This window comes from Zea mays, chromosome 9, assembly GCF_902167145.1.
Source record: "Zea mays cultivar B73 chromosome 9, Zm-B73-REFERENCE-NAM-5.0, whole genome shotgun sequence".
Lineage (NCBI taxonomy): Eukaryota > Viridiplantae > Streptophyta > Magnoliopsida > Poales > Poaceae > Zea > Zea mays.
Window position 1 is genome coordinate 108713238 of NC_050104.1, and position 27501 is coordinate 108740738.

The window sequence follows — 27501 nt, forward strand, 5'->3', positions numbered from 1 at the left end:
TTCCCTTCGGAAGTTGAAGGGAGTCCCGAAGCAGACGGGTAGATCGAGTTGTCCGAGGGGCTGGACGCGTTTCCCGGGGATGATCCCGTGGAAAGGCGCCGCGCCTGCCCGGACCGAGGACAGATCGATCCGCAGGAGCCCGAGGGTCTCGGCATAGATGATGTTGAGGCTGCTGCCTCCATCCATGAGGACCTTGGTGAGCCTGACATTGCCGATGACGGGGTCGACAACGAGCGGGTATTTCCCCAGGCTCGGCACGCGATCGGGATGGTCGCCCTGGTCGAAGGTGATGGGCTTGTCGGACCAGTCTAGGTAGACTGGCGCCGCCACCTTTACCGAGCAGACTTCCCGACGCTCTTGCTTGCAGTGCCAAGCCGAGGCATTCGCCACTTGCCCACCATAGATCATGAAGCAGTCGTGGACCTCGGGGAACTCCCCTGCCTTGTGATCTTCCTTCTTATCATCGTCGCGGGCCCTGCCACCCTCCGCAGGTGGCCTGGCCTTATGAAAGTGGCGCCGAAGCATGGCGCACTCCTCAAGGGTGTGCTTGACGGGCCCCTGATGATAGGGGCACGGCTCCTTGAGCATCTTGTCGAAGAGATTGGCGCCTCCGGGAGGTTTCCGAGGGTTCTTGTACTCAGCGGCGGCGACAAGGTCCGCGTCGGCGGCGTCGCGTTTCGCGTGCGACTTCTTCTTGCCTTTCTTCTTGGTGCCGCGCTGAGTGGATGCCTCGGGGACATCCTCCGGCTGGCGGCCCTGGGGCTGCTTATCCTTCCGGAAGATGGCCTCAACCGCCTCTTGGCCAGAGGCGAACTTGGTGGCGATGTCCATCAGCTCGCTCGCCCTGGTGGGGGTCTTGCGACCCAGCTTGCTCACCAGGTCGCGGTAGGTGGTGCCGGCGAGGAACGCGCCGATGACATCCGAGTCGGTGACGTTGGGCAGCTCGGTGCGCTGCTTCGAGAATCGCCGGATGTAGTCCCGGAGAGACTCTCCTGGCTGCTGGCGGCAGCTTCGGAGATCCCAGGAGTTCCCAGGGCGCACGTACGTGCCCTGGAAGTTGCCGGCGAAGGCTTGGACCAGGTCGTCCTAGTTGGAGATCTGCCCCGGAGGCAAATGCTCCTGCCAGGCTCGAGCGGTGTCGGAGAGGAACAGGGGGAGGTTGCGGATGATGAGGTTGTCATCGTCCGTTCCACCCAGGTGGTAGGCCAACCGGTAGTCCGCGAGCCACAGTTCCGGCCTCGTCTCCCCCGAGGACTTTGTGATAGTAGTCGGGGTTCGGAACCGGGTCGGGAACGGCGCCCGTCGTATGGCCCGGCTGAAAGCCCGCGGACCGGGTGGTTCGGGCGAGGGACTTCGATCCTCCCCGCTGTCGTAGCGTCCCCCACGCCTGGGGTGGTAGCCTCGGCGCACCTTCTCGTCGAGGTGGACTCGACGGTTGCGGTGATGGTGCTCGTTGCCGAGGCGACCCGGGGCCGCAGGCGCTGTGTTGCGCGTGCACCCGGTGTGGACCGAGGCTTCCCGCATGAATCGGGAAGTCGTGGTGCGATGCTCCGAGGGGTAGCCCTGCCTTCGGGAGGCAGAGCTTTCGGCCCGTCGGACCGCGGCATCCTCCAGGAGATTCTTGAGCTCTCCCTGGATACGCCGCCCCTCGGTGGTTGATGGTTCCGGCATCGCGCGGAGAAGTATTGCCGCTGCAGCCAGGTTCTGGCCGACCCCACTGGAAGCCGGTGGCGGCCTTGCCCTGACATCATCGGCGATGCGGTGCTGGATGCCCTGGGGTAGATGACGCGCTTCTCCGGCCAGAGGTTGGCCTGCCCATTCCTGCCCGATGTCCCGGTGGAACGGCTCAAGTGTTCCTGCTCCCTCGTCGAGCCTGGCCTGCATCTCGCGGATTTGCTCGAGCTGTGAGTCCTGACCCCCCGCAGGGACTGGGACCACAGCTAGCTCCCGAAGGATGTCAACGCGAGGCGCAGGCCTAGGGGGATCACCGTTTTCCGGTATACCAAGATGGTTGCCTTCGCCGGGACCCCCTAGATCGACGTGGAAACATTCACGACTTGGGCCGCAGTCCTCGTCGCCGAAGCTGCGGCTACCGTCGGAACAATCGGAAAGGCAGTAGTCGCATGTGGTCATGAAGTCCCGCATGGCACTGGGGTTACCAAGTCCAGAGAAATCCCAACAAAAGTCGGGCTCGTCATCTTCCTCGGAACCCGAGGGCCGTAGGTCGAGACGGCTGTCAGCCGGTCCCAGGGTGACCGCATACCGTACCCCGGAGGGTTTGGACTCGCCTCTATGAAAGCGTCCACCGAAGCGAAGTCGCTTGGTGGGTCGAGGCTGAATCCAAAAGGCACGAGATGGGAATCGGTCGGTACCTCTTGGTCGACGGGCGGTGACGAAGTCACGTCAGGGGCAGACTGCACCGTCGTCTCAGGTACGAGGGTGACGCCCAGCAAGTCCTTTGTGAGCGTGCTGGCGTCGTCCGTCCGCTTGGAGTTGGCGTGTTGTGGGGAAACGGCGCTCGTCTTCGTCTTAGACGCGAAGTCGATGCCCGGCGTGTCCCCCGTTGGGGCGCCGGCATCGTCGACTCGCTCGACAGCCGACGAGGTGCCGCCTCCTGCTTGGCCTTGGTTGCCCCGCCTCCTCCTCCGTCGGCGGGGGAGGCGACGGGACAAACCGAATGTTGTTCTTCCGCCACGTGGGGAAGACGTCGTCGATTCCGCCGCCGGCGGGCGGGTTGTCGGCCGCCATTGTCGCTGTCGCGCGGCGGGGGAAGGAGTATCATGTCGTAGCTGCCGTCGAGGGACATGAACTCAAGACTCCCGAAACGGAGCACCGTCCCGGGCTGGAAAGGTTGCTGGAGACTACCCATCTGGAGTTTGACGGGAAGCTGTTCGTCAACACGCAGCAGGCCCCTACCTGGCGCGCCAACTATCGGCGTTTCGACCCCGGGGGGTCCCTGGACCGACGAGTAAATTGTCGCCACGTGCCCCAGCCCAGATGGGTCGGCGCGAGACGGAGCGTGAAGGGGGGAAAGCCAGAGGGAGACAGGCGTAAAAGGGGAAACCTGCGGCCTTCGTGTTTGTCCCGCGCCCAGGTCGGGTGCGCTTGCAGTAGGGGGTTACAAGCGTCCGCGTGGGAGGGCGCGAGAGGCTTATGCGCGCGCCGTCCCGTCCTCCCCGCGCGGCCAACCTTCTGTAAGAGGGCCCTGGACCTTCCTTTTATAGGCGTAAGGAGAGGGTCCAGGTGTACAATGGGAGATGTAGCAGCGTGCTAACGTGTCTAGCAGAGAGGAGCTAGTGCCCTAAGTACATGCCGTCGTGGCAGCCAGAGAGGTTTTGGCACCCTGTTCGTGTGATGTCGTGGCCGTCGGAGGAGCACTGGAGCCTTGCGGAAGGACATCTGTCGGGGCTGTCGAGTCCTTGCTGACGTCTCCTTGCTTCCATAAGGGGGCTGAGAGCCGCCGTCGTCATGGAGCACGCGGTGCGCCATCATTATTTGTTTTACCGGGGCGAGCCAGATGGGACGTCGGTCTTGTTCCCCGTAGCCAGAGCTAGCTAGGGGTAGGGTAATGATGGCCCCTCCTGTGACGTGGTCGGTCCGAGCCCTAGGTTGGGCGAGGCGGAGGCTCCTCCGAGGTCGGGATCGAGTCTGTCTTCCGAGGTCGAGGTCGAGTCCGAGCCCCTGGGTCGGGCGAGGCGGAGACCGTCGGCTGAGGCCAGTGCTGAGTCCGAGCCCTGGGGTCGGGCGAGGTGGAGTTCGTCGTCTTCCGGGGCCGAGGCCGAGTCCGAGCCCTGGGGTCGGGCGAGGCGGAGTTCGTCGTCTTCCGGGGCCGAGGCCGAGTCCGAGCCCTGGGGTCGGGCGAGGCGGAGTTCGTCGTCTTCCAGGGCCGAGGCCGAGTCCGAGCCCTGGGGTCGGGCGAGGCGGAGTTCGTCGTCTTCCGGGGCCGAGGCCCAGTTCGTGCCCTGGGGTCGGGCGAGGCAGAGCCTCCTATGGCGTCCGAGGCCGGACTTGGCTGCTGTCAGCCTCACTCCGTCGAGTGGCACAGCAGTCGGAGCGGCGCAGGCGGCGCTGTCCTCTTGTCAGGCCGGTCAGTGGAGCGGCGAAGTGACTGCGGTCACTTCGGCTCTGTTGACTGAAGGGCGCGCGTCACGATAAGGTGTCTGGCCATCCTTGCATTAAATGCTCCTGCGATACGGTCGGTCGGCGTGGCGATTTGGCCAAGGTTGCTTCTTGGCGAAGACTGGGCCTCGGGCGAGCCGAAGGTGTGTTCGTTGCTTGAGGGGGCCCTCGGGCGAGGCGTAAATCCTCCGGGTCGACTGCCCTTGCCCGAGGCTGGGCTCGGGCGAGGCGAGATCGTGTCCTTGAGTGGACCGAGCCGTGACTTAATCGCACCCATCAGACCTTTGCAGCTTTGTGCTGATGGGGGTTACCAGCTGAGATTAGGAATCTTGGGGTACCCCTAATTATGGTCCCCGATAAATATGGTGTATGGTGCTTGCAAATTACTTGCACAAATTCTACGGGTCATTGTGTTCAAATGCACGTGTTAAAAAATTTGTGTTTCCCTAATTACTTTACGAGGCCGCTAATTTCGAAATTAAAATAGCTAAATTATTATTTATTTTGAACACGACTTAATTTACAATAGGGAAACAATTCAGTTTTTAAAAAAATACAAATAAGAAAAAGAATTATGTTATCACTGTATGTATAGAGGACCGGATTTAGAGAATGTGTTGAAGATGTAGAAGATATAGAGAATGAAATATTTTAGAGTGTGTTGTAAAGTATAAAATATATTTATTTAGAGGATGAAATTTAGAGGACGTTGGTGGAGACATCCTTAAGTGCTAGTTTGGAAGTCCAAAACCCGGAGAGAATTGGAGGGGCTAAAATCTCCTACTTATTAAAAAAATATTGAATAAGGAGGAGATTTTAGCCTCTCTAATCCCCTCCGGGTTTAAGGCTCCCAAACTAGCTGTTAGCCCTAACAGCTTCTAGCCGACCATCCCATCCCGGATCGACATGTTCTGAGTCATGTTCTGTAAACCTAAGCACTGTGTGGATGTATTGCTGTATTGTATTGATGTATTGTTGTGATGGTCATGATATTTGAATTTTCAGTTCAGTTCAGTAAATGTTGTGTTGCTGTAGTATATAAATTTGTATTGCTGTGTTGCTGTAAAGCTCAGTGCTGTAAAGGAAAATATACATTTGTTTGGCAACCGGCCAATCAACAAGGTTTCCTGGAAAACTGACGTTAACGAAAACCGAACCGAAAATTTTGAAAACCAAAATCCTCGGTTATTATGATTTTCTGGTACCGAACGATTCTTCAAAACTGAAAACCGAACTTTTCTTGTACCGAAAAAACTAAACCGAAAAAACCGATTACCCTGTCATCAATCATACACGATGACCATCCATCTCACATTCCATTATCGCTGTGGCCAATATGCAAATCGATGTTCCTCGAAAACAATAATAAAAAATACAAATGTGAGATTGCATATATTTTGAAAAAGATGGCAGGGCTGAGCCACACGTTTCACCATCAATAGGACAAAAGCAGCACCAGCCACCAGGCAGACTCCCTCGACTCCGACTCTACGCGACACACGAGCGCAGGGGCTCAAACGCGAAAAAAAAGAGGCCCCAACGCCCACTCCACCGGCCAATCACCCGCCGGCGCGCCATGGCGGCCGCCGCCGGGGACTCCGTCAAGCAGCCGCTCCTCCACCGCGCGTACCCGTCCCACGCCGCGTCGGCCTCCTCGCCGGCCCTCCCGTCCGTTCCCCCGGGGGGCGGGGGCCGCCGCTTCCCAGGGGGCCTCGACGTGCCCAACCTGAAGAAGCGCGGCGGCGGCACGCGCAGCTGGATCCGCGTCGAGGCCGCCACGGCCTCCGTGCAGACGCTGGAGATCGACAAGGCCACCATGATGCGGCGCTGCGAGCTCCCCGCGCGCGACCTCCGCCTGCTCGACCCGCTCTTCGTGTACCCGTCCACGGTCCTGGGCCGCGAGCGCGCAATCGTCGTCAACCTCGAGCAGATCAGGTGCGTCATCACCGCCGACGAGGTGCTCCTGCTCAACTCCCTCGACAGCTACGTCCTCCAGTATGCCGCCGAGCTCCAGCGCCGCCTGCTCCAGCGCGCGGAGGGCGACGAGCTACCCTTCGAATTCCGAGCGCTCGAGCTCGCCCTCGAGGCCGCATGCTCCTTCCTCGATGCACAGGTGACCATCAAAACTCCTCAATTTCATGTCTAGTTTTTTTTGTTGTTGGACTCATAGTAGGTTCAGTCCCCATTATTGGGTTATGGCCCGATGATGACTATATTCTGACATGGTTTGCAATCCTTTAATTGGCTGGCTCAATGGTCCACTAGCTTGCCAGGTTTTTACTAGGGGTCACATAATGAGAAGTTTTAGAATATTTTGTGAGTATCATGTTGCGCGTGATACAATCAAAACTTCTGAAACCACTGCTGGTTATAGTTCTTGCTGGATGAGTGGGATACCACAACTTCCCAATTGTTGCTGAGCATCAAGTAAAATGTTGCAGCTAACTTTCTGATGGTGATTTGAACACATGTTGTCAATGAGAGACTTCGTTTTGCATCTGTTATTTCTTCCAACTTGCATCAGTCTCCTGCTTTTGCAATTTCAGCTAGGATAGTTTGAATGAGCCCATCAAAGTTTTAAAGTTGGATGTTTCTTATGAGAAAACTTCAAATTTGGTGCATGTTATGTAACAAATTGACAGATATAATGTAAATAAAAAATACAAATTGTTTCTTCCTTCAACTGCAACAACCTTTTCATGTGCACATCATTTCCTTCCTCAGGCAGTATTTTAATGCTTTCTTCCCTTGGTATTGGTACCCAAGAAATTGATGTTTTATTCAACAAATTTTGATTGCTTTATTAGCATTCATCCGTTTAATGATCATAAGCACAATAAATGGCAAAATCATGTTCAAAACATGAAGTAATCTGAGATTTTTTTTTGAGGCGATTGAAAACTAGCAGTCTTCATATACTTATTTTCCTTGAGTTACTAATAATTTAGCAATTGTTTTGAGTTTACCAATTGATGTTTAAGAGGCTTTCAAAAGTGACAAAAAGGATGGCAAACTGAATTGTTTGACATCATGCCTTGTTTGAAAAAAATTATTTTTCAGCTTTGCTCCTTGATTCTTTGGTCGAGCAAATCTTTTGTATTCCTAGGAGGGATTTATGTGGGGAGCTGATTAGAATTGATTCTCTGCTGATCCCCACCAGAATATAACAAGGAGCAGGGTGAAGCAGGTTTTTTTAGCTCCTGCCTTCTATTATAAAGGGAGAAGTGATTCTCTCCCACCTGAATCTGTTGGGCTTTTGAGCATTTGGCTGGTTAGAAGTGATGTTGAAACTGGAGCTCTCCCAAGCAGCCCCTGAATATAAGTAGCTCCTTGAACATGTATTTTTTGTTATGTATTGAACTATCAATTAGTGCATTGACAACATATCATTTGGCATTATAACTGGGAAATTCTATAAATGGTGATTTTGAAAATGACTGCCGGATTCTACCAGCCCAACTTATCTATGGGACAGTAACTGTCTGTGTTTAGCTGTTATCTGGATGAGTTATGTGTGGTTTAGTGTTTCCCATATTTAGTAACTGTGTTTCTGATTTGATAAAAAAGGTTAATACTGATTGATTTCATCCATGGATGCTAAAGTTCTGAAAAGTAACCATCAGGTGACAAGAGCTTTGTTAGGTTCTACTATTTGCAATATTATGTTTGCAAAGCTGTATAAAAATACAAGAAATATACCTAGAGATAACTCTGTCAAACGCCCAACAGTAACTTCTATAAAACAAAGCAACACTGACCACCAGTTTTCAGTTCATGCTGTCCAATAACTCATGGATTTTTGGCTCGAGTTTTAGCTACAAAATTTCTTTCTTGAGTGTTGACTGTTGATATGGTCTTATGCATATTATGTCTTACTGATTGGAGCACCTCTCTTGCATGGTCAAAACAACAACAGAGCCTTCTAGGTTTCTAGTCCCAAGCAAGTTATGGTAGGCATGCCTTGTATATAATGATGCTGATTGCCCTTTGATACTAATAAAAATTATAAAATCAGTACATATGTAGTAATGTGTGTTTTTCTGTTTCTCTTCAGGCTGCGGAATTGGAGATTGAAGCATATCCATTACTGGATGAACTGACATCCAAAATCAGTACTCTCAATTTGGAACGTGCCCGGCGATTAAAAAGTAGACTAGTTGCATTGACCAGAAGAGTTCAAAAAGTAAAATGTAGCCTAATCTCGATTTCCCTTTTTGTTGCAGACCATTTGTGTGGTCCAGTTTCCTAAATTTTATTGTGTCTTCCAATAGGTCAGAGATGAAATAGAACAACTAATGGATGATGATGGTGATATGGCTGAGATGTATCTCACCGAAAAAAAGATGAGGATGGAATCATCTGTCTTTGGTGACCAGTCTTTGTTGGGCTACAATTCAGCAGGCGCTGTTGGGGCTTCAGTTTCAGCTCCTGTATCTCCAGTCTCATCGCCTACAGAATCACGAAAACTGGAGAAATCTTTCAGTTTGTGTAGAAGTAGGCATGACAGTACGAAGGGCTCAGATAACACAATGACAGAGCATATCCAGGAGCTGGAGATGTTACTGGAAGCTTATTTTGTTGTTATCGACAGCACTCTGAACAAGCTGACATCGGTACCGAGCCATATCTCCAGCATATCTTAAATCTGGCTATGCTATGTGTAGTAATAATGTGATAGGAGTGAAAGGGGTCTGATGATCTGTTTTTCCTTCTTTCAGCTTAAAGAGTACATCGATGACACTGAAGACTTCATCAACATTCAGCTGGTATGCCAGCATATTTTATGCTCTCTATTCGGGATATGAATATCAGAGTTTATGCATTTCTCACACTGCTGGTCTGTGTAACTTATTTGACTTTCCATATGTTCCTAGGACAATGTGCGGAACCAGCTGATCCAGTTTGAATTGCTGCTAACGACCGCAACATTTGTTGTGGCCATTTTCGGAGTGGTTGCTGGGATATTCGGGATGAACTTTGAGACATCAGTTTTCGAAATAGAGAATGCATTCCAGTGGGTCCTTGTAATTACTTCAGTGACCGGCGTTTTCATCTTCTGCTCCTTTCTTTGGTTCTTCAAGTACAAGAGATTGATGCCTTTGTAGAGAATGTATATGCCCTCCTCCCATAGGACCGATGAATCAATTTCAACCCTGTTAAGAGGCACTTGATCAGAAGCCTGAACCTCTGCCGATGTAAATTACCATTCTTTTAGAGGTTTACGGCATGAGTACCGAGAATCCGGGTGAAAATTGTAACCTTCTTGACATGATCCCTGTGCTGTATAAGAGAAAATCATATTACAGTTTATACAAATAATACCGACCAATTCTACATCCAGGTGGCTCGATAGGATATAAGATGATTTCGTCAAAACATGTTCCTGACGCTTCTAGCTCCCAGTAAACAGTGTCTTCCATCTGGCTACTCTATCCGTTTCTTATGTTAAGGTCACGAAGATTTATCTTAAATTAATATTTTAAAACTTTGACTAATAATATTTATAAAAATAATTATTTTTAAATTAGAAAATATATATATTGTGATAGATGTTTTAATAATAAATCTAATAGTTTCATTTTTATTCAGTAATATTAATGAATATTTTGCTACTAACGGTTAAAGTTAAAAGTATTTAACTTAGAAAATACTTTCGTTAAGTGACTTTAAGATAGAGAACGGAGGAGTAGTTCATTCATGAGAAACACCAGTGCGTGGATGTTGACTTGATGCTGCACGTGGCAGTGCCACGATGTCACGCTTGCACGCGAACTCCATGCGTGTCCTCTTGCCGCTTAACCTGCTACCACCATAAAGCTGCTTCGGCACGGAGCAGGACAGGACACAGAGCTTCCTAGTCCGTGTAGTGGAGGTAGCCATCATCAGAATCCAGAAAGGAGCACCGTGTGTGCGTGATGTGGCCGGAGAAGATGTACGCGTGGGCGTCCATGGCAGAAGACCCGCTCAAGCGCGCGGGGTCGGCATCGGCGCATCCGTCGAGCCCTCTACGGCGCTACAGCCCAACGACGCTGGCGGTCGGCGGCCTCATCGTCGTTGGCGGCCTCAGCTACGTCATGTTCGGGAGCAAGAAGAACGGGCGCGACCAGCAGGCCAGCCGAGCTTAGAAAAGGCCCGTGGAGATCGTCGATTAGCTAGCTTACCGAGATGTTCCGAAAATAAGATAGGATTAGGCTCTTTGGCGGGTGTTATGTATGTGTTCCATATGTGCAAAAACCTCGAGTGCTACTATCTTGTTATCCATGTATGTATAACATGCCAATTTTCTTACTGAATAAGTAGCCTCCCTTGTGATTTAATTATTAGAACCACGGAAGATATGTGGTTCAAATGTTAAGCTCGTTTCATTGTAGCATCTGTAACCGAAACTTGTTGTGTGGGGTGTGGCCAGTACACTAATTTATACATTTAATGTTGCTGAATCAAACTGCTAATACCATCATAATTTCACCAAACATAACATATGGTTAAATTGTTAAGTAGTTGAATTATACCATCAGACACCTCTTCTGTAAGGGATACACACTGAAAATACTGACTTCGAAGTAAACTGACTTAGTGTTCCAGAATCAAACTGTAAAAACCCTAAAGCACTGAATAAGCACCCTACGTTTGAAGTTCCACCTTATAAAAATAACGCACACTACCCTCTCAAATTCTGATGGTTCGTTACCTAGTATTCTCTCTTGATCTCTGATTTCGAAAACCCACGGAGCAGTGTTGCAGCTGTTACTCTCTAGTCGATCTTAACCGAAGAGTAGATGAGCCTGGTGAACCAGAAGCAGGCGTAGAAGCCAATGGTGCCGGTGAGCACAAAGAAGGCGTAGGAGGCAATGAGCATGTAGCCAAAGTATAGGACGCCGGAGACGGTCTTCGTTATTTCCAGCTTGGTGAAGAAGTAGAACGTGGCGTAGAGGAAGAGGTACAGCGCTGACGAGCCAGACGTCAGGTAGGATCTCCACCACCACTGGTAGTCCTCGCCGCAGAGCTGGAAGTAGCAGAGCACGATGGCGATCTCTGCACAGGTCAGGATAAGGATGACAAAGACCAGGAACAGAAACCCAAAGATGTAGTAGAACTGGTGCAGCCAGATCGATGTCAGGATGAAGAAGAGCTCGATGAACACTGCGCCGAAGGGCAGGATGCCTCCGATCAGCACCGAGACGACCGGGTTCATGTACCATGGCTGCTCCGGTATTGGCCGTGCTATCTTGTTTGTCCTCACTGGGTCCTCCATGGCAGGTTTCTTGAAGCCGAGGTAGCTGCCGATAAAGACCAATGGCACGGAGATGCCGAACCAGAGGAGTACCAGAGCAAACATGGTGGTGAATGGCACGGCGCCTGAGGATTTCTCGCCCCAGATGAGTGCATTCAGGACCAAGAAAATTGCAAACACGATGCCAGGGAACATCAGCGCGGTCTTGATGGTGACATTCTTCCACTGCGAGCCCTTGAACATCCTGTAAAGCCGCGAGGAGGCGTACCCTGCAAACAGCCCCATGAAGACCCAGAGGAGGAGCATTGCTGTCATGAGCCCTCCGCGATTCGCAGGTGAAAGGAGGCCGAGGATGGCAAACAGCAAGGTGACAAGCAGCATTCCTAAGAACTGTACGCCTGTACCGACATATACGCACAGCAGGTCAGCATTGACAGGAGGCCTGAACACATCTCCATGGACAAGCTTCCATCCTGTCTCCTCCTGGGCGTCCTCCTGGTCCTCTAACTGGTTGTACTTGGAGATGTCGCGGTAAAGAGTTCGGAGCATGATCATGGCAACCATCCCAGAGAGGAAGAGGACTATCATCAGTGAATTGACAATAGAAAACCAATGGATTTGGTCGTCTGCCATCAGAAGGTAGGTGTCCCAGCGTGATGCCCACTTGATAGGACTTTCCTGCACGGCACACATATGAACTAAAAAATGCATCTGAACTTCTCAAGGAAAAAACATACCATCTATCTGTAGGTTTACAGTGGAGACTTCTGTTATAGTGCATTAAGGTTGGTCATAGACAAAAAAGTTCAAGATGAAAAATAGTTGAAACTAACCTCAAAGTTAATATCATAGGTGAAAATGATCTCTTTGTTGGCATCTACTTCTTGAGGTGAATCAGAGTCTACGACAAGGCGTCTTGAGTGTGGGTCACAGGTTTTAAGGAGTGTAGCATTCCCCTTCCAGTCGCCATCAAATTCGTGCTTAATACTGCAGCAGCCAGCAGATATGGTTTTTTTTTTGTTATAGCAATCATATAAATGGAAAATGATGGCAAGCATAGTGCTATGAGTTGAGAAACAAGGCTACAATATTACACCTGTATGGTTTAACCTCAAAGGCAACAATCCTGGCAAGACCTGTGTCATCCTTGTGATACTTCACCAGAAATGTGAAGTGGTTGTGAATGAAATGCTTCTCTTCCTTGCTCTGCATCAACAGCAGTCAAATCATAACACATTTGACATAAGCTGAGCGAATTGACATTCCTAGCTGGCTAGCAGATTATCGACCCACCCCTGAGTACTGTCCCTTGATGCCGATATGCACGCCTTGCTGGTATACAGTAGGTGCCTCTTGATCCAATCTCTTAATTGGGACGACCAAAGGAAGGTTGTCAAGGATCCTGCAAAGCCATAAAAACCAAGGCTCACTTCCTCGTTCCAGTCACCCAAAACAAATGGGCCATTGATCTAAATCTATGAAAAGAAGCATATGCCCTCTCACATGTTTATGCGGTACTCATCCTCAATTTTCTCCTTCAGATCCTTCGCTTCATCTTGGGTTGGAGCAATCTTGCACACGATCTGGCACAGCCTAGGCTCCATCATCTCGAACTGCATTTCAAATACGATTGAAATTTCACAAGAACGCAGAGCTAATTATAGCAAAAATACAGGAGTGAACTTTTGCTCAGACCGTCTCAGAATGACAGAATAGCCGCTAAGTAGTGACAAACACAGGTGAATAGTGAAGTAGAGGTACAGGCTTACCACGTAGAGTGAATTCTCGATGCGGTCGCCGCGGAGCACCTCGCCAAGGTTCTCGGCGCTATCGACGATTGTGCCCGGCCTGCAGAAGGGGAGGGAGTAGTAGGAGTAGGGCAGCTGCGTCTTGATGGAGCTCAGCTGATTCACCTTCACGGCGAGCGGGTCCTTCTGCAATCCACACAGGCTCGGAGCGGGGTGAGTGGAGGACTTACCGAGATCAACAAACCGACGCACGTAGCAAAAACACAAAAGAAAAACACAGAGGAAGAAGAAAAACAAAGGAGGGACGGACCTTGAGGAAACCGGCGGGGGCGACGCCCGGGAGGTAGAACCCGCGCGCACCGCCCGCGCAGGCGAGTACGGCAGCAGCGACGAGGAGGAGCACAATCACCGCGCTGTTCGTCGCCATGGATGGATGCCGGGGGATCAGGGTGCGGGGAGGGAGGGACGGGCGAGGTGGGTGTTGGAAGGGGAAGTCGTCGCCGGCCGGGGTGGCCTTTGCTTGGATTTGACGGGTCTACCAGCCTGCCGGCCCTGGGCGGCGCGGCGACGGGGTTTAGGCGGGACGCTGACAGGTGGACCCGGAACCCCTCGCGGTACGCCGGGTGCGTGTTTCGCCTCTCCTTGCGGCATCGTGGCCCACCGAACCGAATCGCGGATTCCAGCTCCGGAGGACGGGCTGTGGGGCCCACCGTGGTGCGCGAATCACGACGCGGATGGCGGATGAGACCGTGTTAATTACGGTGGTTTAGGGTACACGATACACAGCTGTAACAATACACCGTGCAGCTTGCGTGTTAGTGAATTTAGAGCGTCAGATTTGAAAATATGAACTGTCGGTGTGTTTGTTACGGTTTTCCTCTATGTTTGAATATAAAGTATAAAACACAAAGTGATAAAGACATATTTTATTGAGTATATGGGTGTGAATGTATGTTTAGAGTCAATAACTATGGTTGAAATATCCATTAATATATAATTATATAGGGAAGATATTAAAGAGCGTCACATTTAAAGATGATAATACTAAAGGAATTATAGAGGTACGGTACTAACGGCTCGATTGGTAGGTTTCTCTGTGTCCTGAGGAAGGATCCATACCATTTAATTTCTACAAAACTAATTTGGTAACAATTAAAGGGTGTTTGATTTATAGAGACTAATTTTTTAGTCACTTCATTTAATTTTATTTTAGTTTCTAAATTACCAAATACAGAAACTAAAGTAGAGTTTTAGTTTCCATATTTATTAATTTAGAGACTAAAATAAAATAAAATGGAGGGACTAAAAATTTCGCTAAACTGTGTGTAAGCTAAGTCGGTGTAGAAAACGGGTGACGCCTAAGAGGGGGGTGAATTAGGACTTCTAAAACTTTCGCTAAACTAGGCCACAAATAAATCTTTAGAGCAAAACCTATGCAAATAATCAAACTAGAATGTGCAAACTAGGTTTTGTCTAAGTGTTGCTATCTCTACCGCAATGGCTAAGTTTCAATCTACACTATATAAGCATGAATACAAGATTGAAACTTAAATGCTTAATATAAATGCGGAAACTTAAAGAGGAAAGTAGAGAAGCAAACTCTCGTGGATGACGCCGGTATTTTTACCGAGGTATCCGGAACCGCGCAAGGTCCCGACTAATCCTCGTTGGTGCCCCTACGCAAAGGGAAGCCCATGCGAGGGCCAAGCACCTCGGTCGAGTAACTCCGTAGAGAGCCGCGGGCCTTCTCCACGCGCAAGTGGTGCTCCGCTTCCGGCTCCTCTCGGACGCTCCCCGCCGTCTCCACTATCGAGCTTCCGGCCGAAACGCAGCGGGCCTCGTTCCCTCCGGTACACGGTGGCGGCCGTGACACAAACACGGTTGTCACGGTCTCGCAAGACTCTCGCCCCACTCGGTACAATTACAATGGCCCGCGCAAGAGCCGAGAGGTTGTGTGGTTTGTCTAAACTCACTCAACTAACTAGGATTCACCTAGAGCAAGCGCTAATGCAGTCTAACTAACCTAAGCACTTCGCAAAGCACCTACGCTAATCACCGAGTGATTCTATTAAGCACTTGGGTGTTTGAGCACTTGGAAATGTCTACAATATGCCTTGGTATGTTGCTTGGGCTCCCACACCTCCAAATGGCCGGTTGGGTGAAGTATATATAGGCCCCAACTCAAATATAGCCGTTGGAAAGCAGTTCTGCAACTTTCTGTGGCGCACCGGACAGGTGCACCGGACTGTCCGGTGGTGCACCGGACATCCCACGTGTACTAGCCGTTAAAAGTAGCCGTTTGAGCTTCCGAAGATGGCGCACCGGACATGGCGCACCGGACGGTCCGGTGTGCACCGGATAGCCCATGTCCGCTTGTCGTATTTTGGCCGTAACTTTTAGCTCCGAACTCCGATTTTGATGATCTTGTACTTTTTGGAAAGCTTATGGAATTCTCTACATCCCAGAGTTGAAGCCATACCAGTTTGAGCAAATTTGGCACACCGGACATCCCATATGCTGCTCTTGTTTTTTCAGCAATTCCGACTTCGTATTGTGGGCATAACTTTTAGCTCCGAACTCCGATTTTGATGATCTTGGACTTTTTGGAAAGCTTATAAAATTCTCTACATCCCAGAGTTGAAGCCATGTCAGTTTGAGTAGATTTGATTTTGTGAAACACTTCCAATTCAATCAGCTCTTCCTCTCAACTTTGTCAAGTTCACTTTTGTTTTGCATCTTTGTATCTCACTTCTACTTCTTGATGTGTTGGACTCTTAGCATATATAAATTGTCTTCAATATGACTTTGTAATGTCTTATATGGGTATTATAATGTCTTCTTTGAGGTGTTGCATCCTCAGAGCCTTAGTCCAATCCACTTTGCATCCTGTGGACTACAACACACAAACACTTGGAAAATACATTAGTTCACAGGTTGTGTTAATCATCAAACACCAAAATCTATTAAGCCAAATGGCCCGGGGTCCATTTTCCTTACAATCTCCCCCTTTTTGGTGATTGATGACAACACAACCAAAGCAAGCAAATATTACAAACATTTGAATATAAATATACAATCTACTTGCTAGGATGCATGTTTGTCCCCATAATGTGAGATTATGGACTTAAGCCACCCCCTAATTCCATAATTCACTTACTTCCTATTTTAGACCAAAATGCAAAAACCACTTGAAAGATCAAAATTTTAATTTGGTGGTGTTTGGTGTTTGATAACATTTTCATTGCTTTGGTCCCTACAACTTCTCCCCCTTTGGCATCAACCACCGAAAAGGAAGACATTAAAAGCATATAGGAAGCAAATAAGACTAGCCCTCAAAAAGGATTTGTAAAATAATACCAATTGAAACACCAAATTGATACTCCCCCTAAATGAGTGTTCTCCTTTAGAAAGAATTTTCTCCCCCTATAGAGACGAAGAAATACTCCCCCCTGATAGAGATCTTCTACTTAGGAAAAAGCATGTGAGAAATGGAGGTGCAAGTCATGATTTGAATAGACTAACTTCCCTTATGCATAGGTAACAAAATATGAGTTAACAATATATGCATTTATAGCAACATGGGAAGTATAAGATATGAAATATAGTCTAATCAAATAATGGAGAAGACATGTAAATGTTACTAAGTGTAGTCTCAAAGATACCAATTGAAAGTCAATTGCGGACCAATTGAATACCAATGGCAGGCTTGCAGACATAAGAATTCTTGTAGATTTGCAGTGGAAGCTTGTTGTCTTTCTCCGGGGACTTCATTTTCCTTACAACGAGACTACTACATGAAATAGACTTGAAAACAGGTATTAGTCTCAAAGACTTAGATTATAGAGTAATCTCCCCCTGAAAGTGTGCATACAAGTTTTGAATACTTGTAGGAGACATGCACTTTGATTTGATATCAAGGGGGGCAGATTATCCATAATCCGAGCTTTGGCACATATAAGTTAAATGATACCAATTGAAGGATATAAGTTTTTGAAGCATTAGTGTCATTTACTTAGGAATGTTAAATAAGCTATGTGTCATGCTTAATTAAAACTTTTTAAACCATGTAGGTTTGCTTAAGAATATGAAATGAGAACGATCAATCCTACCATGTGATTTACCTAGTATGCATGCATTGTTAATCTAAAGCAAGTACCAAATGAAATACTAGGCATGAAAGGTAAAACTAGATACAAGAAAATAGATACACATATCTAGAAATAAGGAATACAATAAATCTAGTTACCTTAGTCATGGGTGGGAAATTTGGGTCCAAAATATACACTAACCCACTTGGCAATGAACTTGATCCAATATGATGTATCCCATGATATACATCCCAACTTTGCCAAGTCTCCAAATTCCTGTTGTCCTTCGGACCACTCACTTCCCTTTCGGGATCCAAACCTTCTTGGTGCTTTTCATAATTGAAATTATTTCCTTTGGCACCCAGATGCGTTTGGCCCCCTTTCCTTTGTTGCCTTGCTTGTTGGCCTTGATTGCTATCACCTTTCCATTCTTTTTCTTCTTGATCAAATATGGTGTAGCATCCTTTTTGTTCACCTTTTTGATGTAGGTGCTGGAAATTTTGCTTGATGGCTTTTGCTTGAGCTTTTGCCTTCGATTATCCCCGGTCATCACCTTGCATTGGAAAGACTTGTGGCCTTCTATGTGGCATAGCCTACAAATCACAGTTTCTCCCTCTACAGGCTTGTTCACTCCCGCAGTGGTGTTATCCTGTGGAGGTCGGATTTGTTTGGCTTTGCCTTTCTTGTCATACAAAGCCTTTCCAAGGCGAGCCACTTCTTGCTTTAATTGTTCATTTTCCTTTGCAACCCCATCCGAACATTTCTCTACAACAATATACTCAACAACGACTTGGTTGCAGGAGTTAGAATCATCAATTAAATCAAAGCAGGAAGTAGAAGCATCTTTCTTAATTATTTCAGGTATTTCAACTAAAGATGCTGCTGGGGTGCTACCAATGTTTTCTAGCTTAGTAGTTAGCTCATTATTGTGTATGCTAAGAATTTCCATTTTCTCTAGCAAATTTTCAATAGCTTCTTGGGAGCTATCTAACTTAGCCTTAAGTTTTTCATTCTTTTTAATAAGGCTATCATCGGTAGTAGTGGATGGAGCACTAGATTCTAATAGCTCAATTTTAGTTGACAGCTCACTATTTAAGTTTGCAAAAGTTTCAAATTTTTCTAGCAAACCTTTATAATCATTTTGGGAGCTAATCAACTTATTTTTCAAAGTTTTAAGTTGAGCTTTTTGCTTAGTGCAAACATCCTGGAAAAATTCTACGGCTTCCGCAAGCTCATCTACAGAGGGCTTTCCCTCACCTTCATCATCACTACTACTTTCATCACTAGAGGATGGAATGCTTTTGTTACCTCTTGCCATAAGGCATTTGTGTGATGACCGTGATGAGCATGATGAGGACCGGTGGCTACGCGTCCTTGGAGGTTCATCTTCACTTGAAGAATCATCCCAAGTTCTAACACTTGTTAGCTCCTTGCCTTTGCTCCTCTCCTTTTTGGGTTTGGCCATATTTGGACAGTTGTCCCTGAAGTGGCCCTTCTCCCCACATGCGAAGCATCCTCTCTTCCTTTGCTTTTTCCTGTCAATGTTAAAGAGAAGATCCTCGACCTGCAGGGGCACACCCATTAGATTAATCTTGCGGATCATCCTCATTACCTTTCCGACGCGTCGGATTGTTTCTTCGTCCTCGGAGGATGATGTGCATGGCTGATTATTTTCATCATCATCCATTTCTTCTTCTTCCTCTTCTTCGCTTGAGGAACTTGGAGTGGGAGCCTTCTTTTTGCCCTTACTTTCATCACATGCAAAAGCATATGGTCTTGAGGATGTTGGCTCCTCTCCCCGACTCATTTTTGCGACATCTCAAAAGCCGCGATTTTCCCAATCACAATGGTCGGGGTCATGTTGCTCAAGTCCTCCATGTTGTGAAGGATGGTGATGATGCTCCCATATCTTTGTTGTGGTAGCAGGGAGATAATCTTCCTCACAATGTCCGCATCACCTAGCTTATTAATGCCAATCGAATTGAGCTCATTGATAATTAGATTCAAACGAGAATACATGTCTCTAACAAGTTCATCATCTTTCATAGCAAAAGAATTATACTCATTTAAGACAAGGCAATGTTTTTGCTCACGGACATTGGATGTGCCGTCATGGAGCTCATGCAATTTTAGCCAAATCTCATTAGCAGTTTTTAAGGTAAATACTTGATTAAAAATATCCATGCTAAGAGATTCATACAAGCAATTTTTGGCTCTAGCATTTAAATGAATTTCTTTTTCCTCACTCGTGGTGGGTTTCTCGGGATTCTTGAGGGGTTTCATCCCGTCACGAGTGACTCTCCAAACACCTAGATCAACAGCCTCTAGGTAACAAGCCATTCTAGCACTATAATATGGGAAGTTAGTGCCGTCGAAGTGTGGTGGCCTATGGGTATCCATCCCTTCCTCCAAAAAGCGTCGGCTCTTTTAGCGGTGAAGCTAAAGCGTTTCAAATGAGCCAAACCGGGCTTTGATACCACTTGTAGGAAACGGGTGACGCCTAAGAGGGGGGGTGAATTAGGACTTCTAAAATTTTCGCTAAACTAGGCCACAAATAAATCTTTAGAGCAAAACCTATGCAAATAATCAAACTAGAATGTGCAAACTAGGTTTTGTCTAAGTGTTGCTATCTCTACCGCAATGGCTAAGTTTCAATCTACACTATATAAGCATGAATACAAGATTGAAACTTAAATGCTTAATATAAATGCGGAAACTTAAAGAGGAAAGTAGAGAAGCAAACTCTCGTGGATGACGCCGGTATTTTTACCGAGGTATCCGGAACCGCGCAAGGTCCCGACTAATCCTCGTTGGTGCCCCTACGCAAAGGGAAGCCCATGCGAGGGCCAAGCACCTCGGTCGAGTAACTCCGTAGAGAGCCGCGGGCCTTCTCCACGCGCAAGTGGTGCTCCGCTTCCGGCTCCTCTCGGACGCTCCCCGCCGTCTCCACTATCGAGCTTCCGGCCGAAACGCAGCGGGCCTCGTTCCCTCCGGTACACGGTGGCGGCCGTGACACAAACACGGTTGTCACGGTCTCGCAAGACTCTCGCCCCACTCGGTACAATTACAATGGCCCGCGCAAGAGCCGAGAGGTTGTGTGGTTTGTCTAAACTCACTCAACTAACTAGGATTCACCTAGAGCAAGCGCTAATGCGGTCTAACTAACCTAAGCACTTCGCAAAGCACCTACGCTAATCACCGAGTGATTCTATTAAGCACTTGGGTGTTTGAGCACTTGGAAATGTCTACAATATGCCTTGGTATGTTGCTTGGGCTCCCACACCTCCAAATGGCCGGTTGGGTGAAGTATATATAGGCCCCAACTCAAATATAGCCGTTGGAAAGCAGTTCTGCAGCTTTCTGCGGCGCACCGGACAGGTGCACCGGACTGTCCGATGGTGCATCGGACATCCCATGTGTACTAGCCGTTAAAAGTAGCCGTTTGAGCTTCCGAAGATGGCGCACCGGACATGGCGCACCGGACGGTCCGGTGTGCACCGGACAGCCCATGTCCGCTTGTCGTATTTTGGCCGTAACTTTTAGCTCCGAACTTCGATTTCGATGATCTTGTACTTTTTGGAAAGCTTATGAAATTCTCTACATCCCAGAGTTGAAGCCATACCAGTTTGAGCAAATTTGGCACACCGGACAGTCCGGTGTGCACCGGACATCCCATATGCTGCTCTTGTTTTTTCAGCAATTCCGACTTCGTATTGTGGGCATAACGTTTAGCTCCGAACTCCGATTTTGATGATCTTGGACTTTTTGGAAAGCTTATAAACTTCTCTACATCCCAGAGTTGAATCCATGTCAGTTTGAGTAGATTTTATTTTGTGAAACACTTCCAATTCAATCAGCCCTTCCTCTCAACTTTGTCAAGTTCACTTTTGTTTTGCATCTTTGTATCTCACTTCTACTTCTTGATGTGTTGGACTCTTAGCATATATAAATTGTCTTCAATATGACTTTGTAATGTCTTATATGGGTATTATAATGTCTTCTTTGAGGTGTTGCATCCTCAGAGCCTCAGTCCAATCCACTTTGCATCCTGTGGACTACAACACACAAACACTTGGAAAATACATTAGTTCACAGGTTGTGTTAATCATCAAACACTAAAATCTATTAAGCCAAATGGCTCGGGGTCCATTTTCCTTACAGTCGGTTTGTGTCGAAACCAGGAGATGATCACTGGCGTGCTCTTGAGAGAGTGTTGCAGTATTTGAAAGGTACTATGACATACGGTGTTCATTATACCGGAAACCCAAAAGTGTTGGAAGGCTATTGTGATGCCAACTGGATTTCTAATGCTGTTGAGCTTTATGCCACAAGCGGATATGTGTTTCTGTTTGGAGGTGGCGCTGTTTCTTGGAAGTCTTGCAAGCAGACTATCTTAACGAAGTCTACAATGGAAGCAGAACTCGCAGCATTAGACACTGCTGGGGCTGAGGCCGAGTGGCTTCGTGATTTCCTATTGGACTTACCGGTAGTTGAAAAACCGATACCGACTATTTCCATGAACTGTGACAATCAAACTGTGATTACAAAGGTTAACAGTTCTAGGAATAACATGAAGTCTACAAGGCATGTTAAGAGGAGATTGAAATCTGTCAGAAAGTTGAAAAACTCCGGAGTTATAACTGTGGATTATGTCCACACATCAAATAATCTGGCAGATCAATTCACTAAGGGTCTGTCACGCAATGTGATAGAAAGTGCATCGAGGGAAATGGGTATGAGACCCATGTGAAATCTACTCTAGTGGTAACCTGCTCTATGTGATCGGAGATCCCGTGAAGTAGAGTGGAGAAACAAGCTAGGAGTATATTGTGAGGAAAGATCCCTTCCTTAACTCATTTCTGATGCACATCTTTCCTATCTGTAAGACATGATGGTTTTTACCTTAATGTATTCCAAGAGTCTTATAAAGGTGAGATGTTGTCCTACAGAACATCTTTTGAGGAATACACCTATATGAGTCAGACTGCTGGTCACAGTCTATGGGACTTGGGTAATCCCTAAATACTCATGAAAGACACTGAAGTGTGACTTATATGCTTCTAAACAGCGGGAATACCCTTTTTCAGCCTAGTATCAGCAAAGGATTTGAGTGAATCTCACTTCGCACAAAACTGTCAATTCAAGGCTTAGTCCATTATTCAGTTGTGAATGGGTGAAACTCTTATTCTAGATGGATGTTCAACTTAACAGTCTCCATCGAAATACTGGTATATCAAAGGATTGTGATTCTGATACTTCATCATTACAAACCCTAGAGTTTGGTGGGGATTGTTGGATCTTTTATGGGCCTGGCCCATTTATTGGATAAACTCTATGGTGTGTAGTGGTGGAGAATACCAATAGTACCATATTGGTAGTCCAAGGGTCTTTTGGCTTGACTTATATGGTGGGAATTATTCCACCTAACTTGAGAAGTCAAGAAACGGACAAGGGCGTGCCACACGCGCGCGCGCGCGCCGCCGCCGCCGGCCGGGCCGGGCCGGGCCGGGCGTGGCGTGGCGTGGCGTGGCATGGCAGGCAGGCGAGCGAGCGGGCGTGGTGTGGTTGTGTTAATTTTTAGCACTCACTAACCGCGTAAACCTTTCAGCTGCTTGTCTCTTCGTCAGCTGCATGCGAGACTCTTGTCCTTCAGCTGCCTGTCCCTTGACGTGCAGACCCTTCTCTTTCAGCTTCCGTCTGCGAGAGGTTAAATAGAGGAGAACCCCTGGCACTTGGCACACACGAGAACAGAACACAGAACCATTCAGAGTCACAGTCCAGCCGCAAGTGAGGGTGTTTCCATCTCGTAGCTCTACGCGCACAGAGAGGCGAGAAGGCAGGTGCCTCCGAAGCCGTTGTCGTTCGAGACCCTGCTCGGGGGATCGGCAATTAGGTTTTTGGGGAGCGTCTTCGCGACTGCCCAACATCCGTCGTTGTCTCTTCTTCACTGGTTCCTGGCGTCTTCATCTCGTACGGATGGCAAGAGAAGTCGGACAAGGATCAGGATCCTCGGAGCGCATGGGAGGGTATGATCAATTCAGTTCGTTACTGTTTTATATTTTGCATATTATATATGTCGTATGTAGCTCTGTTCTGTCACATTATAATATGTTATATCTGTCTGTTTTAATTTTACAGTCATCCTGTTTATATTGCTATCTGTTTATTTCCAGTTGTTCCATAATAATTCATGAACCATGTTTACATACTTATTATATTTATATGATTTACATGCTTCATATGCTTTGTGTTCTCATGATCCATATTGTTATGGATATTTTTGAGATCACGATTTCTATGGGTAATTATTTATTATATGTCATCATCATAATGTTAATTTATGGAATTAAAATGGTACGGAAAATGCCTATAAATCTAACAGGTTCTGCTCTAAAACTCTAGGATATAACACCTCTAGATTTTTAGGATTTCAGAGCAGTAAAGGAGGTACTTTAAAATTTTGTATTGCAGCTCTCAAAACTCTATGAAATTTACACTCTGGAATTGGGGTGTTTGCTCGGCTTTGGCTAGCTTTCCCTTAGAATTTTACTTTAGAGTCATACGATAAACTATTCTCCAAGTCTCATGGTGAACTGTTAGAGTAAAGTAAACATTGAAAACACGCAATGAACAATTCACCAAGTCTCATGGTGAACATTTTAAAAACCGTTCATTGCATCTCACAATGAACCTTTCGCCAAGTCTCATGGCGACCTTTTGAAAACAATCTCAAGCATCTCTCCCTCGACGTTTTGTCTTTGTAAAACACTAATATGTGAGGATCCTAAGGCCACTCTTGATCGTGAGCATAGCTCATATAGCAATTTAGACACTCAACAGAGGTTGTACAACTTTACTCGCAAGTCATTGTACCCACTTGTCTAGGTTTGCAAGGCCTTCACCTCTTCCAAGAGGTGTGGCAGGGTTCACTATGAGACCTTACAAATGATCTCCCGTGTATATTAGACTATGACGAAATACTTGGAGGCGAGCTCCCATAATATCTCTCCACCACAAACCTCACATATAGGCCCTCCAGGGCATCCCACCAAAGGCCTAGTCAAGCGTAAGTGGGGCCAAAGAGCTTTCCTCCGTTCCCGTCTGTCGTAGATAATGTCCATATAGTTTCCCCAATTACTTGGTTAAGATTAGAGACATAATAGTCCTTGTGGTTGTATTGTTTTTCCAGCTAGTCGCCGGCGAACGGTTCTTAGGGTTAGACACTTGAGCAATCATATTCCATGCATCAAGACCCCATGGTTTGCTAAAAGCATCTTGAAAGCATCTAGGCCCCTGGTTGGTTTTAGTGATTAATGACAATGTAATATTACATGTGACTAACGCGTGTTTTGCAGAGACAGTGGTAAGTTAGGTCATATTACAGGAAGTTGTACTACAACGGTGAAAACAATCCCCGAGATAAGAACTTGAAGCGACGAATCAAAAGATGAAGGTCTTCGTATTCCGAGTGTCGAAGGAGTTGCGGACACTTGGTATGGAGTTAGGTCTTCTATTTTATTTTAGTCGTACTATAAAGAGGGATTGTCGATGAGTAGTTTGACCAAGAGAGTTCTAGTGTAGTGTTGGTGCATATTCACACTCACATCTAGTGCTAGGTGTCACTCTATAACACACTCACGAGTTAGAACGAAAAAAGATTTGAAAAACAGAATGAAAAGGCATTAGGGTTTCTGTCTTAGGGGCACCGGACTGTCCGGTGTGCATCGGACTGTCCAGTGCGCCCTCTGACAGTGGGGCCAGTCTGGCCCAAGGAAGAGCCTCTTCCCCTCGCAAAAACCCGAGAGCAACGAGTTGCAAACTGGAATTATATCTGTCACATCGGACTGTCCGGTATGCACCGGACATGAACTGTTCACTGTCCGCTGTGCCACCAACTCAATGGCTACCTGTCAGAACTAGCCGTTGGAATTGACCGTTGGCGCACCGGTGGCGCATCAGACTGTCCGATGCGCCCATGCGCAGCAAACCTTGGTAACGGCTAGTTTAGTGGGTTGGGCTATTTATATCCCCTCCACCCACCATATTGAATGTCTTGCTGCCCACATTGATGACCATACATTGCTAGAGCATTGCAAGCACCACAAAGCATAGTGAGGTGATTAGAAAATCTTAATCCCGCATTAGGACCTCATTAATGCAAGTGAGAACCACCTAGAGCACACACCGCATGCATTAGGCTTCTCTTGGTTAAGTTAAAGTCTACAACTTGTTACTCTTGGTGATCGGCATCACCTAGACGGCTTGGTGGCGTTGGGAGCACGGTGATCACCTTGGAGGATTTGTTGGTGACCCAGCTCAAGATTGTAAGCGGTCGTGAGGGATCCACCACGCCGGAGTGGCAAAGGATCATCTCATAATGAGCACTTGGTTCTTGCGAGGACCAAGGGGGAGCGATACCCTTGCGCGGGTGCTCCAACGAGGACTAGGGAAGAGTGCCGACTCTTCGATACCTCGGGAAAAAATTGGAGGAGTCTTCTAAACCTTGCTTTACATTCCGCATTTAATTCAAGCATTTTATCTTGTTTATTTGTTTAGCAAGCAGTTGAAGCAATGTCTTAGTATTGTTGTATTTCTAGTAGTATTCTCTTATTGCTAGTTGTTGGGTAAAGTTGGGCTCTTGCTTAGGGTTTAATTGTTGCTGATTTTTAGAAAAGCCCAATTCACCCCCCTCTTGGGCATCGTGATCCTTTCACATCTTTTATAAACAAGTTTCATAAAACATTTGAAAACATTTCTCTTTTTAAAGATGTAGTACATTAGCATTTGTCTACTACAAATGTTCCCAGAAATTCCAGTTTAGCATGGACATGGTGATACAAGCTAGGTAAGTCCTACTTGGAGCAATAACTTGACCAAAACAGTTATTAACATTTAATATAATAGGGAATGGGATCATGGAATACTTTCCTTCTTCAGGGGTTTCGAGGTCCTCAAAGGTGGGGCCCTCGAGAGAGTTGCAACACTTTGAATCTGCCCGCGTACATGCCATAAATATGGGCATAAAATAAGAAACAACACACCAAGCATAGAAACATCGTTCAAAAATAGTCCTAAAGTTATTATATGTATTTTTAGAAATTATTTGAGATCAAAACATTTAATTTGGTTTAAAAATGAATGTGTTATGAATTTTAATCAAATTTTAAGTTGTCAGGGGCATATCTTTAATCAACCATAGCTTCTAGGATCTAAAAAGTATATTGCAGGCCCCTGGTTACAACGACGATGGACTGTGGGTTGATTCCCACCAAATTGGTATCTCTTTTGCAAGATGTGTGCTACCAACTCCACGCTAACCAGCACTGACAAGTACCCCTTGGATGTTGGCCGTTGGATCACACATGTACACTGGGGATTAAACGTGTGTGTGGGGGGGTGCGGGCGATGCGTGACGGCGATTCGCTGGTGTAGGCTACGCCAGCCAACATGGGGCTCTGTTGGGCTAGGGTTTTGACACCAAGCCAATATGGGCCATGATTAACACAATAGGCACCAAATCGAGGCCAGGGGATGGTCGAGAGTGCATGTCAAGGGTATTTGCGACAGTGGTATGTACTCCAACGAGCAATTTGTTCGTGCTTAGTGTAGGTTTGGACAGGGGAGGGGCGTGCGGGGTTCAATACCTTTTTTTAGAAAAGGGAATATTATTAATATTCCAGCTTTATCGGTTGATACATTCGGCTGTCAAACTCACAAACATGGGGTTCCACATTGGAACGAAATCTCACATTCTACAAAGGTTTCATAAATTTAAGCTCTCAAACTATGCTCTCAATCTATGAAAAAAAGACCATCCATTATTTGAAAAGATCTCCATCATTGTTGTTTCAATCACACGATAGCCCCATTTTACTTGAGGTCTGTCCTCCTCCTTCTGCAACAGTGTCCAGAACCTTGTCCAATGTGTCCCTCTGAAAGTGACCTGCAAGGGAGTGGAAACTTGTGCATTATCAAAAACCACATCATTACGACTTAACCATATAGCCCAACAGAGGGCACATGCTCCAACCCAAATCAGGCTCTTAAGTCTAGAATTTAAACCTTTTAGCCAAGTGCCAAACATATGTTGGATGCACGAAGGTGGAGTAATGTTAAATGAAATTTGTACACCTCTCCAAACACATCTAGCCATATGACAGTCAAAGAAAAGGTGTTAAATGGATTCATCTAAGTTACATCCACAACATTTAACACTTCCTTTCCACTGTTTTTTTGCTAAATTATCCTTTGTTAGAACTATGCCTTTAACTAAGTACCACATAAAAAATTTAATCTTCAAAGGTAGCTTTAA

At 47.0% G+C, this 27501-nt stretch overlaps 3 protein-coding genes across 3 annotated transcripts; 2 read left to right on the forward strand and 1 right to left on the reverse strand.

Moving 5' to 3' along the window:
* Nucleotides 1-5541: 5541 nt before the first annotated feature.
* On the forward strand, nucleotides 5542-9455 carry LOC100283261 (MRS2-10). Its single transcript, NM_001156163.1, has 5 exons — nucleotides 5542-6232; nucleotides 8174-8302; nucleotides 8391-8732; nucleotides 8838-8885; nucleotides 8994-9455. Exons 1-5 carry the CDS (start codon nucleotides 5696-5698, stop codon nucleotides 9222-9224), a joined length of 1287 nt encoding a protein of 428 aa, NP_001149635.1. The 5' UTR covers nucleotides 5542-5695; the 3' UTR covers nucleotides 9225-9455.
* Nucleotides 9456-9963: 508 nt separating this feature from the next.
* On the forward strand, nucleotides 9964-10559 carry LOC100279138 (uncharacterized). Its single transcript, NM_001364560.1, has one exon. It carries the CDS (start codon nucleotides 10035-10037, stop codon nucleotides 10242-10244), a length of 210 nt encoding a protein of 69 aa, NP_001351489.1. The 5' UTR covers nucleotides 9964-10034; the 3' UTR covers nucleotides 10245-10559.
* Nucleotides 10560-10600: 41 nt separating this feature from the next.
* On the reverse strand, nucleotides 10601-13608 carry LOC100383626 (uncharacterized). The gene is made up of 7 exons (NM_001176274.1): nucleotides 13412-13608; nucleotides 13123-13287; nucleotides 12857-12966; nucleotides 12647-12755; nucleotides 12450-12559; nucleotides 12187-12340; nucleotides 10601-12031 (listed from the first exon to the last, which is right to left on the reverse strand). The coding sequence occupies exons 1-7, from the start codon at nucleotides 13526-13528 to the stop codon at nucleotides 10874-10876; spliced, it is 1923 nt and encodes a 640-aa protein (NP_001169745.1). The 5' UTR covers nucleotides 13529-13608; the 3' UTR covers nucleotides 10601-10873.
* Between the last annotated feature and the right edge of the window lie 13893 nt (nucleotides 13609-27501).

Coding starts and splice junctions, on each gene's coding strand:
- LOC100283261 (NM_001156163.1), top strand. CDS start 5,696: ATGGCGGCCGCCGCCGGGGACTCCGTCAAGCAGCCGCTCCTCCACCGC. Junction 6,233..8,173: donor GCTCCTTCCTCGATGCACAG/GTGACCATCAAA, acceptor GTTTCTCTTCAG/GCTGCGGAATTGGAGATTGA. Junction 8,886..8,993: donor ACTTCATCAACATTCAGCTG/GTATGCCAGCAT, acceptor ATATGTTCCTAG/GACAATGTGCGGAACCAGCT.
- LOC100279138 (NM_001364560.1), top strand. CDS start 10,035: ATGTGGCCGGAGAAGATGTACGCGTGGGCGTCCATGGCAGAAGACCCG.
- LOC100383626 (NM_001176274.1), bottom strand. CDS start 13,528: ATGGCGACGAACAGCGCGGTGATTGTGCTCCTCCTCGTCGCTGCTGCC. Junction 13,288..13,411: donor CCCCCGCCGGTTTCCTCAAG/GTCCGTCCCTCC, acceptor TGTGGATTGCAG/AAGGACCCGCTCGCCGTGAA. Junction 12,341..12,449: donor TTTGAGGTTAAACCATACAG/GTGTAATATTGT, acceptor TGGCTGCTGCAG/TATTAAGCACGAATTTGATG.